Genomic DNA, 13,602 nt, shown 5'->3' with positions numbered 1-13,602 from the left:
AAAAGCGATGGACTGCATAATAAAGGTCCATATCATAAGTGGCAATATAAAGTGACGTCCGTTTGCATTAAGATTTCGTGCATCCAACCATAAAAACACATGAAAACCTCTGCTTCCCTCTGCAAAGGGCCTATCTTTTATTCTTGTCTTATATTTTATACAAGAGTCATGGTGATCTTCACCTTTCCTTTTTACATTTTATCCTCTAGCAAGCACTGTGGGTTGGAAAGATCCTGATATATGTAGCTAATTGGATGTGAGTTTTCATGAACTATTATTGTTGACATTACCCTTGAGGTAAAAGGTTGGGAGGCAAAACTATAAGCCCCTATATTTCTCTGTGTCCGATTAAAACTTCATATCCATAAGTATTGCGTGAGTGTTAGCCATTGTGAAATACTAAATGAGAGTTGAGTATGTGGACTTGCTGAAAAGCTCTTATATTGACTCTTTCCAATGTTATGATAAATTGCAATTGCTTCAATGACTGAGATTATAGTTTGTTAGTTTTCAATGAAGCTTACGATTCATACTTGAAATTGTGATTGAATTGTTACTTTAACATAAGAGATCATATGACAATATATATATATATGTTGCTGTTATAAGAATGATCATGATGCCCCCATGTACGTATTTTATTTTATCGACACCTCTATCTCTAAACATGTGGACATATTTTTCGATATCGGCTTCCGCTTGAGGACAAGCGAGGTCTAACTTGGGGGAGTTGATACGTCCATTTTGCATCATGCTTTTATATCGATATTTATTGCATTATGGGCTGTTATTACACATTATGTCACAATACTTATGCCTATTCTATCTTATTTTACAAGGTTTGCACGAAGAGGGAGAATGCCGGCAGCTGGAATTCTAGGCTGGAAAAGGAGCAAATCTTAGACACCTATTCTGCACAACTCCAAAAGTCTTGAAACTCCAGGAAGTCAGTTTTGGATTATATAAAAAATATTGGGCGAAGAAAGCACCGGAGGGGGGCCACCCACCATCCACGAGGGTGGGGGCGCGCCGTACCCCCTGTCGCGCCCCCTGGTAGGCCTCCAGTGCCCATCTTTTGCTATATGAAGTCTTTTTCCCTGGAAAAAATCATAAGCAAGCTCTCAGGACAAAACCCGCCACCACGAGGCGGAACCTTGGCGGAACCAATCTAGGGCTCCGGCGGAGCTGTTCTGCTGGGGAAGCATCCCCCCGGGAGGGGGAAATCATCACCATCGTCATCACCATCGATCCTCTCATCGGGAGGGGGTCAATCTCCATCAACATCTTCACCAGCACCATCTCATCTCAAACCCTAGTTCATCTCTTGTATCCAATCTTTGTCCCAAAACCTCAGATTGGTACTTGTGGGTTGCTAGTAGTGTTGATTACTCCTTGCAGTTGATGCTAGTTGGTTTACTTGGTGGAAGATCATATGTTCAGATCCTTTATGCATATTAATACCCCTCTGATTATGAACATAAATATGATTTGTGAGTAGTTACGTTTGTTCCTGAGGACATGGGAGAAGTCTTGCTATAAGTAGTCATGTGAATTTGGTATTTGTTCGATATTTTGATGAGATGTATGTTGTCTTTCCTCTAGCGGTGTTATGTGAATGTCGACTACATGACACTTCACCATTGTTTGGTCCTAGGGGAAGGCATTGGGAAGTAATAAGTAGATGATGGGTTTCTAGAGTGACAGAAGCTTAAACCCTAGTTTATGCGTTGCTTCATAAGGGGCTGATTTGGATCCATATGTTTCATGCTATGGTTAGGTTCACCTTAATACTTATTTGTAGTTGAGGATGCTTGCAAGAGGGGTTAATCATAAGTGGGATGCTTGTCCAAGTAAGGGAAGTACCCAAGCACCGGTCCACCCACATATCAAATTATCAAAGTACCGAACACGAATCATATGAGCGTGATGAAAAGTAGCTTGACGATAATTCCCATGTGTCCTCGGGAGCGTTTTCCTTTATATAAGAGTTTGTCCAGGCTTGTCCGTTGTTACAAAAAGGATTGGGCCATCTTGCTGCAACTTATTTACATTTGTTACTTGTCACCCGTTACAAATTACCTTATCACATAACTATCTGTTACCGATAATTTCAGTGCTTGTAGAGAATACTTTACTGAAAACTGCTTATCATTTCCTTCTGCTCCTTGTTGGGTTCGACACTCTTACTTATCGAAAGGACTACGATAGATTCCCTATACTTGTGGGTCATCATGGAGCCATGAGCTCGCATGTTGAGCCTCGAGGGGTGCCACCTAAGCTTGTGACTCCCTAGTGGGGCCCCTCATGATGATTCTTCTTCCAATATTTTTTATTAATTCCAAAATAATTCTCTGTAAATTTCCAGGTCATTTGGAGCTTTGGAGAATACCTATCTCCATTGTAGCCTTTTTGGGTCCAAAATTCGAACTGTCGGGAATCTCCTTTTCATGTGAAACTTGCAAAATAAGAGAGAAAATACATCATAATTGCTTTATAAAGTGAAATAATGATCAGAAACATTATAAACAATAGTACTCAAGTGAATACCGAACTCGATAATCATGACCACATGTTTATGGAGAGAGTGTCGATAAAAACAAAATATGGACATGGTAGCATCATGAACATTATTAAGTTATTGTAATAGCAGAAATTATGATAAAAATTCTCATGACCAAGTAATAATTCATCCAGAACGTTTAAAGTATGAGAGATAAACTTTGTTGACAACTAGCAAACTATGTTCTCAATCATCAAAGCAACTACAATTCATCATATTTTGGTAAGAGTCTATCTAAGAGCTTTTGGTTTAGCAAATTTCACATACTCAACCATCATATAGTGATCTATGATTGCTGACACTCGCAGCATATCTTTAGAGCAAACGTTTCCATCAGACACAAAGGAATATGGGGGTTTCATATTTCACCTCGCTAAATTGCTTATCTCAGGGATAATGTCAACAATAATAATTCACTAGTAGAATGCCCATGCGTTGCCACGAGCTTCTGAAATAGTTTAATGAAGTTATATAAAATGGTTTGATGAAGTTATATAAAGATAATACATGCTAAATTTAACAGATAGAGACAATATAACACGGTCATAATTGCATAATAATTAAAGTTTAATTTAAAATCTTTTTTGTTTTTTATGAGATATCACCTCTTTCATATCATTATATTGTAAAAAAAACAGTGGTCCCTTTCAGCGACATCGCTTCAGAACCATTGTCAATAGGTTCTTTTTGTGCATCTCCAAACTCCATATCTATGTCTCCTATATTCTGAAAAACAATAATATAAAATAATGCACCTTTTGCGTTAACATGTATAACACCTCTTCTCGTGGTGTTTTGGTCTGGGCCGTCATCGTTACATCAGTGCATATGTCAGTTGATGTATTTGAAACATCATTCGAGTCCATCACTGTTTATCTCTACTGGACAAAGGTGAAACATATAAAATATAATGATATTTTATACTGCATTATATAAACATCTATAATATATAATAAAAACAAAAGTCAGACTAATACAGATATTTTCAATTGCATTTTTTCACCCCACAACCTTATCCGGACCTTTTTTAAGAAATCCTTATGCGGACCTCTCCCTGACTCTCTCCTCCTCACAGCCAAACCTGGCCAAATGGGTCGGCCCGCAATGGCACGGTCCGGCCTGAGTTAAACGGGCTACCTCTCCCCACCCGATGCTCAGAAAAAAACCTCTCCCCACCCACTCTCTCCCCCTCCCAACCACTCACTCTATCCCCCTCCTCCCCCCACCGCGCCGCCCACCACATGCGTCTCCCAACTACGCCGCCGCCCTCCTGCGCTGCTGCCTAGGCGTCGTGGTCTGCCACTCGCCGCCGCTGGACGGCTGGAGATTGTCGACACCCAAGTGTCGCCCATGCTCTGGCGCTTGCACGCCGCCGGTCCTGCCCCATCCCACCCTCCGCCACCACCTTCCCCACCCCGAGCTCAGATTTACGACACCCACTGTCTTCCAGTTCGAGCTCCGCCTTGACCTCATCCCTACTGCCACCGTCTTCCCTGAACCAAGGAAGCCCTCATCTGATACGCTCTCATCCGCGACGTGCTTCTCCAACCATTGGTACGCGACGGTGGTTCGGTCCGGGAGGTGGCTCCTGCAATCCTGGCGTCGCCGTAGCGGTGGTTCCATTCCGGTGGCATCAGGGGAGCACACATCATCCACGTGCAGCAAGCAGAACCGGCCAATGATGCAGCAGCGCCGGCCATGAGGAGACGCCTGCCGTGGTGGACGCGAAGACAACATCCGTGGGCATGGAAGACGGTTTTGGATCTTGTGAGCCGCCGCCGCTGGCGTACAGAAAGTCAACGTCGGCCTTCTACTGCTCCATGTCCAACAAGTCGCCCACGAGGCGTCAGTGTGGCATTCCTAGCTCCAGCTTCCCCCCGCAATCATCTCTGCCGCCGGCACTTGCACGCAATCGTGCTGGTGAGGCTCTTCATGTTTACTTTCTTCTGCTTGTAACATGGCCTATACTCACAAATATTTTGCATCATCTGAACAAATGATGGTAAATTGATTCATATGTAATGTGACATCCTGATTACAAGTTCTCTTAGATTAGTTTTTCTGTTGGAATAATGTTCTATTGGAATAATTATTCTGTTGGAGCAGAACAATGACATCCCTGTGATTCAGTTTTTAGGGGATGGACAGAATGGGAGTATAAAACATTTGACTATTGTATTTTTTAATACTTATAAACAGGGAGTATATATCATCGAGGTAGTACATGGATATCCAACATAATTAGAGACCTTATGGTCGGATCGATCTTCATATATAGTAGAATGTTTTATTTGTTTGCGAGTTAGGTAATTGTTTTTTTCTAGCCATGATGTTTTCCATAGTACTAAATTAGTATTAGTTATTCCTACAAGTGTTAGTTGTTCATAAGCATATAATATAATCTGCTACTGTCAATACTTACCTCTGAAACTCTGGTATTCTACTCCTTTATTTCCCTGATACCTTGTCAGTCAGTATGTACTGAGTATATCCACACTACAGGTTTCTGTAGTTCAAGATCAAAGGCAAGAATCAGCCAAATATGATGATGAGAACAACGCTAATGATGGAGAACCTTTATATATCGAAGCTGAGAAGTCTATTGGGAATACTAAATTTCAATGCGCATCCTAAGTTTCAGTTACCTAAAATCAAGGCTAGTTTTAGTCGATGCCGAAGTAAACTACCACATGTAAGTTTATGGACACACATTAGTTTCCAGCTACGGATTTAATGGCTGCCGAACTTTATGCACATATATAGTAGAATTAGTATTAGTTATCTGAATTTTTTCTGACCTGCACTCTTCTTGCCTTTAGTTCTGTTCTTAATAGAATTATTACTTAATAATAGACGAATACTTGTTTGCCTTCATCATCTGCATTTCAAATGACTCATTATGCATCAGGCTAGCTAGGCAATATGAAATTTTACTTCTTGGCTATAGTCACCGAGCACTGCAATTTGAAATTATAGCCACGAATTTTGGAGTAGTCGAAAGGACATTCTTAATCTGATACAGTCAACCAAGCACTCAATTTTCAAAACAAGAAGCGGTTGCTACCATATTATTTATGTTTACAATTAACAAACTACATCCTGACATTCCTTCTTATTTTTGTTTGCATCCAGACGTGATGACCTTGAGAAAATCCATGCACTTCAATTGGACATGAGTTTTCTGCCATGTAATCAATGATGCACTTCACGTGATAGAACTGTAAGATCAGTACTTCTATCTACTCTATTCGTCACATCTACACTTCTGTTTATTCATTCTATGAGCTCTCTATTTAAGAGAAACAACAGAGACTACTATTTAAGAGTAATAGCCTTTTCAATTCAATGCTGAAGTATGTGTTTCCTGCATGCACCCACAAGTTATTCAAGAAAAACTAATTAATGCCTTAAACTTAAAAGTATCTCATGGCCACAACAAACAGTTCACTCAAAATTAAAACAGGAACTACTTTTATTGTGCTACAAACAAAAGCATAACAGGGTTTAGGAACCACAGTTTTAATTTTGAAAACCTTTACGAGTTTAGCAACAAACCGGCATGGTAGCAAAGTTTTTAGAAATATAGGGTAATAAAAAATGTAGTACTTCAGTGTGTGGGCAAGCAATAATACGTTTTTTATAACAACTATTAGGATGTGATTCGAGTATGACATGACATTTTCAATGGTAGTCACATTAGTAACGGCTGAAATGTATGCAACTTCTATATGGTATCGTAGTGTCATTCAAAGAGAGAAGTACTGCTGCTTAAGATAAACAAATATTGACTAAAAAAGTACCATGTCAAAACTGCCCAACTGAAATATCATGATCTGCACCTAAAGTGTGTTCCCGGTGATAAAGACAACTATATGTTGTTTCCTTAAGGAAAACATGCACACACATTATTGATAGACAAAAATGCCACAATAATTAATTCTGTCTAGTGTATACTAACCGAACTGAAACATATAGACTTAAAACAGGGGGCGATTGTCTCATGTTATTATCTAACATGTCATATTGGCTATACCTACATCTCGAGACGTTCAAAGCATAGGTGTACTGGATGCAAAAACTATATAGATGCATACTCTAAATCCTCAGAGTCTGAGCAAAACATGATAAAATTGAAGATGAAGTGCACTGGCCCGTAGCAACACCACTGAAGCTGGGCATTCTTAATCTGATAGTGGTCGCGCACGTTTAAATAAAGATTGCAGTCAAATAAAAAACAAAGATAAACATCTGTACAAAAGCACTCCAGAGCAACAAATTATCTATAGAATAAGAGTAAATGCTCTTGTCATATTCAAAACCCGCCGGTTTCGTAACTGTGGACTTCAGCCTGTAAGGACTTCCTTATAGACGATGTTCTTCATCAAGGTTTGTAAGGACAAGGAAGGTCTTTTTCACTTCTTTGATTTATCACTTTTCTTCTTGCCATTATCCTTCTCCTTCTCCTTCTCAATGAGGATCTTTATGTTCCTCTTCGCGGTGGCTCGAGACAACGCGACATAGAGTTGACCATGAGAGAACACCACATTAGGTAGGTACACGCTAACAATTGGAATTGTCTGTCCTTGAGCCTTGTTAATCGTCATGGCAAAGCTAAGCCTTACAGGAAATTGCTTCCTCTTGAACTTGAATGGAAACATGTCATTGTCAGACGGGCATAGGGGTATTCGAGGAAGGAATACCCTCCTACCTGCGTGTTGTCCGATCACGATTTCTGCGTCGATGGCGTTCCTCTCGAAACCTCGGACCACAAGCCTCGTCCCGTTACACAGACCATTAGCCAGATCAATGTTCCTCAGAAGTATGATAGGGCAGTTGAGCTTCAGGTTGAGTGCATGCGGAGGCAGACCATTGGGAGTCAACCCATTCAGGAACTCGGGAGCGTAGTAGCCATATGGGTCGTCTTCTGCACTGTCAAAGCTATGGTAGATTACTTCTTCTCCCCGAAAATGCTCTACCATGCGTATGTTTATCTTGTCCACATTGTCGTTTGTGGTGGAGAGGATTGCGTGTGAAGTCATGTAATTCGGATCGGACATGTTGTCATCTAGTCTCAGAAACACATGGTCAATCAGCTTCTCTAGGTCGTCACCCTCGCATGTAGATCGCACACAAATATCTTCAGGGAGTCGTATGTTTCCTTGATCGTCAACTTCCTCGGTGCCATTGCCTACCCTTAGCAAGTAGTCCACAAACCAGGTGTCATTATGAGCCCTCATGTTGATGACGAGCCTTAGTTGGCGCATACCCTTCCAGAGATGTGAACTTCGAAGGGTTGCATCGATTATCTGACCCCGGGACCCCCTCCTGACGACCGGAAGCACCTGCCTGAAGTCCCCACCAAACACAACAGTTTTTCCTCCAAAGGGTCGGTCCCATCTTCCCATGATGTCACGCATGCTGTTGTCCAATGCCTCGACCGCCCGTCACTTAGTCATGGTGGCCTCGTCCCATAGTATCAATGAGGCCATCCTCAGTAGCTTGGCGGTACCACTCTGCTTCGTGAAGGTGCAGGAGGCGCCATCGTCGCAACTCAATGGGATCTTGAACCTCGAGTGGGCAGTCCTGCCTCCAGGCATGATAGAAGCCGCGACGCCTGACGTCGCGGTAGCGATAGCGATGTTTCCCTCGCTTCGAACCTTCGCGAGCAGCTCCCTGTACAGGAAGGTCTTCCATGTACCTCCCGGGCCATCAACAAAGAACACACCCCCATCACCGCCATCAACAGCAGCTAGTATCTCGTCGTATGCAACCCTCTGCTCGAAGTTTAGCGACGATGCCAATTTAGTGTCGTTGATGTCAAAATCGATGTTGGATTCCTCGATCACTTCTCTGGCCTCGCCCTCGGTTGGGTCGAACGCATCATCAATGCATGGAAGAGCGAAATCCGCTATGTCTTTTCCCATGGACTGCAACATACCCCTAATGTCAAGCAACACCATCTGTTCCACCTCAATCGGGCACGTGTGTGATCGCCGATAATCATCAGACATAGGCTCGAGGTGCCTATCCCATAAACCACGCACGTCGCCTGGCTCACAGTGCACCACAATTGTTTCTAAGAGCCTCCTGAGCGAACATGGCATTGGTTGCGAGTAGCTATCGCTTTGTGCAGGAGCCAGGGACTTGAGTGTGGCCTCCTACTGGATTGAAACCTTGGTTCTCAAAAACTAAGGGAAATACTTACGCTACTCTGTTGCATCATCCCTTCCTCTTCGGGGAAAACCAATGCAAGCTCAAGATGTAGCAAGAAGGATTTCTGGCGCCGTTGCCGGGGAGTCTACGCAAAAAGTCAACATACCAAGTACCCATCACAATCCCTATCTCTCGCATTACATTATTTGCCATTTGCCTCTCGTTTTCATCTCCCCCACTTCACCCTTGCTGTTTTATTCGCCCTTTCCCTCTCCATCCTCCCTCTCTATTTGCCTCTTTTTGCCCGTTTCTTGTTTGCTTGTATGGTTGGAATAGTTGTTTATTTATTACTAAACAGAGAACCTAAGATCTATGTATCCTCATCCACTTGCTAATCTTTTTAAGAGATCCAATTATGATGAACCAATTGCTAGTGAGTTTTGTGCACTAGATTATCTTTATGAAGTTTTGCTTGAAATTCGTGAATCTGCAAAGTGTGACGAATTACTTTATGAAGCGATTCACGATAGATCTTTGAATAAAAAGCATGATTGCAATGATTTTAATATAAATTCTCTTGATGTCAGTTGTGTTAATAATATGCAAAACCCTAAGCTTGGGGATGCTAGTTTTGCTATGTCTACTACTTGTTGTAATGATCATGATTGGGGTGATTCTTCTTATGATATTGAAAATTTATTTAAGCCCCATGATGAATATGAGATTGATAATAGTGTTTGCAATATCATTGAAAGTGGGTTTGGAAGAGTGTCAACTTTATATCCCACATATTTGGAGAATATTCAATCTTATGAAATTTTTGATAAAAGTGGGTTTGGAAAGGTCATGACTTTAGTTAATGTTAATCCCACTATTTTGGAAGAGTGTAAACTTTGCATGCATATGGATCGTGTTGAAAATATTTTGTGTGATAGCTATTTTTTTGAATTTTCTTATGATACCTCATGCAATTATTATGAGAGAGGAAAATATGGTGGTAGAAATTTTCATGTTACTAAATTACCTCTCGTTATGTTGAGATTGCTATTGTTTCTTTCCGCTTCCTTGCATATGCTAGTTTTTGCTTTCCTTGAAAATTTGTTTGCCTATAAAATGCCTATGCATAGGAATTATGTTAGACTTAGATGTGTTTGTCACCTGTTTTATGATGCTCTCTTTGTGCTTCAATTCTTGTCTTTCATGTGAGCATCATTAAAATTATCAATGCCTAGCTTTAAGGATTTAAAGAAAAATGCTTGTCGGGAGACAACCCAATATTTATCCTTCCTGTTATTCAATAAATAATTTATTTAGCCTCTGTTTTGGTTGTGTTTTCTGTGTTTAATTAGTGTTTGTGCCAAGTAGAACCGTTGGGAAGACTTGGGGAAAGTCTTGTTGAACTTGCTGTAAAAAAACAGAAACTTTAGCGCTCACGAGAACTGCTGTCATTTTTATTTGAAGAGTGATATTTAGTTAATTATTTTTGAAGATGATTAATAGATAAATTCCTCACGTGCAGCAATTTATTTTAGAATTTTTGGGGTTCCAGATCTTGCGCTAGCTACAGATTACTACAGACTGTTCTGTTTTTGACAGATTCTGTTTTTTGTGTGTTGTTTGCTTATTTTGATGAATCTATGGTAGTAAAATAGTTTATAATCCATAGATAAGTTGGAATACAGTAGGTTTAACACCAATATAAATAAATAATTAGTTCATTACAGTACCTTGAAGTGGTCTTTTGTTTTCTTTCGCTAACGGAGCTCACGAGTTTTCTATTTTGAGTTTTGTGTTGTGAAGTTTTCAAGTTTTGGGCGAATTCTTTTGATGGATCATGGAACAAGGAGTGGCAATATCCTAAGATTGGGGATGCCCATGGAACCCCCAAGATAATACAAGGACACCAAAAATTCAAAGCTTGGGGATGCCCCGGAAGGCATCCCCTCTTTCGCCCACTTCCATCGGTAATTTACTTGGAGCTATATTTTTATTCACCAACATGATATGTGTTTTGCTTGGAGCATCTTGTATTATTTGTGTCTTTGTGTCTTAGTATGCCACAATCATCCTTTCTGTACACACCTTTTGAGAGAGCCATACATGAATTAAAATTTGATAGAATACTCTATGTGCTTCACTTACATCTTTTGAGCTAAGTAGTTTTGCTCTATGTGCTTCACTTATATCTTTTGAGCGTTATAATTTTGCTCTATGTGCTTCACTTAGATCTTTTAGAGCACGGTGGTGGATTTGTTTTAAAGAAACTATTGATCGCTCATGCTTCACTTAAATTATTTTGAGAGTCTCTTAATGGCATGGTAATTTGCTTAATAATAATATGCTTGGTATTCAAGATTTGTGAAACTTTCTTTTGAGTGTGTTGAATACTAAGAAAAGATTGAAGCATGATAATTGTTTTGAGATATGGAGGTGATAATATTAAAGTCATGCTAGTTGAGTAGTTGTGAATTTAAAGAATACTTGTGTTAAAGTTTGTGATTCCCATAGCATGCACGTATGGTAAACCGTTATGTGATAAAGTCGGAGCATGATTTATTTATTGATTGTCATCCTTATGAGTGGCGGTCGGGGACGAGCGATTGTCTTTTCCTACCAATCTATCCCCCTAGGATCATGCGCGTAATACTTTGCTTTGATAACTTCTAGATTTTTGCAATAAGTATATGAGTTCTTTATGACTAATGTTGAGTCCATGGATCATACGCACTCTCACCCTTCCACCTTTGCTAGCCTCTCTAATACCGCACACCTTTCGCCGGTATCATACACCTACCATATACCTTCCTCAAAACAGCCACCATACCTACCTATTATGGCATTTCCATAGCCATTCCGAGATATATTGCCATGCAACTTTCCACCATCTAGTTCATCATGACACATTCATCATTGTCATATTGCATATCCCGGTAGACCGCCGGATGCATTCATATAGAGTCATATTTTGTTCTAAGTATTGAGTTGTAATTGTTGAGTTGTAAGAAAAATAAAAGTGTGATGATCATCATTATTAGAGCATTGTACCAGTGAGGAAAGAATGATGGAGACTATGATTCCCCCATAAGTGGGGATGAGACTCCGGACAAAAAATAAAAAAATAAATAAAAGAGGCCAAAGAAGCCCAAATAAAAATAGGCCATAAAAATAAAAATAATAAAGAGAAAAGCACAAATAAAAAATGAGAGAAAAAGAGAGAAGGGACAATGTTACTATCCTTTTACCACACTTGTTGTCCGTGTCAAGACCGGCGGATCTCGGGTAGGGGGTCCCGAACTATGCGTCTAGGCCGGATGGTAACAAGAGGCAGGGGACACGATGTTTTACCCAGGTTCGGGCCCTCTTGATGGAGGTAAAACCCTACGTCCTGCTTGATTAATATTGATGATATGGGTAGTACAAGAGTAGATCTACCACGAGATGAGAGAGGCTAAACCCTAGAAGCTAGCCTATGGTATGATTGTATGTTGTGATTGTTGTCCTACGGACTAAAACCCTTCGGTATATAGACATCGGAGAGGGTTAGGGTTACACAAGGTCGGTTACAAAGGAGGAGATATACATATCCGTATTGCCTATCTTGCCTTCCACGCCAAGTAGAGTCCCATCCGGACACGAGACGAAGTCTTCAATCTTGTATCTTCATAGTCCAACAGTCCGGCCAAAGGATATAGTCCAGCTGTCCAGAGACCCCCTAATCCAGGACTCCCTCAGTAGCCCCCAAACCAGGCTTCAATGACGATGAGTCCGGCGCAGTATTGTCTTCGGCATTGCAGGGCAGGTTCCTCTCCAAATTCTGTGTACTTGTCGAAATAGTGTCCGGCCTCTTGTGAATGTTGCACTCCTTGGCTTCCACACCCAATAATGGCCACTTTCCACGTGTCGAGCGAATGTGAAGAGCCAGGGTGTTTTTACATTTACCCCCCTAGCCGTGTGAATGAGCTGCCTATTAAAAAGACGAGGATTCAGATCCAAATCACACCATCCTCCCTTGGCGAGCCTTCATCGAAGCGCATTCAACAAAGATCCATTCCATCATGGCCGGTCGACGCAGCTCCTCCTCTCACTCCCCTAGCCCCAAGCCTGGAGATTGGGAGAGATGTTTTGTCCCGCACAGCAAATTAGTGATGCTTCAGACCAAGGGATTTCTTCCCCCAGCGTACATGGTCCCGGTTCGAGCCGGGCATACCACCTATAACAGCGGAGAGCAAGCGGAGAGCCTTCCCAATCCCTCCAAGGGAGAGCGGGTATGCACTGTCCCTTATTTGGTAAGAGGGCTCGGATTTCCAATTCATCGGTTTCTCCGGGGGCTCCTGGAGTTCTACGGCCTCCAGTTGCATAACCTTACGCCTGCCTCCATGCTGCATATCGCGGGATTCATAGCCCTTTGCGAGTTGTTTTTGGGCTGTGAGGCTCATTTCGCTCTGTGGAAGAAGCTCTTCTGCCTTGTGCCCCATTCTCAAAAGGGGTCAATATATCAAGTGGGCGGAGCCGAAGTGTGGCGTATTGCCGGGACCGGATACCTGTCCAGAACCCCAAAGAAGACGTCCGAAGACTGGCCTTCGGAATGGTTTTATATAGAAGATGTCCCCCTCCCGGATCCTATTAGAATCGGCCTTCCTGAGTTTGACAACGCCCCTTTGAAGAAGCACCGGAGCTGGCGTCCATGGAGCTCCCTGGAGGAAGATGACAGGGACGTTCTCTACCTGATGAGTCGGATAAGTTTTTTAGGTTGATCCGGATTGACCATGATCGAGGTCATGGCCATATGTATTATGCGGGGGGTGCAGCCGCTTCAATATAGAGGCCACCCCATGTGGGATTTCAACGGGGAGGATGACTCCACCCGCCACGGCCGCAAAGGGCCGGGA

At 41.8% G+C, this 13,602-nt stretch overlaps 1 protein-coding gene across 1 annotated transcript; it reads right to left on the bottom strand.

The window, feature by feature from the left end:
• Positions 1 to 6,972: 6,972 nt before the first annotated feature.
• LOC147971137 (uncharacterized) lies at positions 6,973 to 7,977 on the bottom strand. Its single transcript, XM_087523839.1, has one exon. The coding sequence runs from the start codon at positions 7,975 to 7,977 to the stop codon at positions 6,973 to 6,975; it is 1,005 nt and encodes a 334-aa protein (XP_087379965.1).
• Between the last annotated feature and the right edge of the window lie 5,625 nt (positions 7,978 to 13,602).

The sequence above is a fragment of the Triticum urartu genome, chromosome 5A, assembly GCF_056163025.1.
Source record: "Triticum urartu cultivar PI428250 chromosome 5A, HENAU_Tu73, whole genome shotgun sequence".
NCBI lineage: Eukaryota > Viridiplantae > Streptophyta > Magnoliopsida > Poales > Poaceae > Triticum > Triticum urartu.
This window is presented reverse-complemented; position numbering and strand designations above follow the sequence as displayed.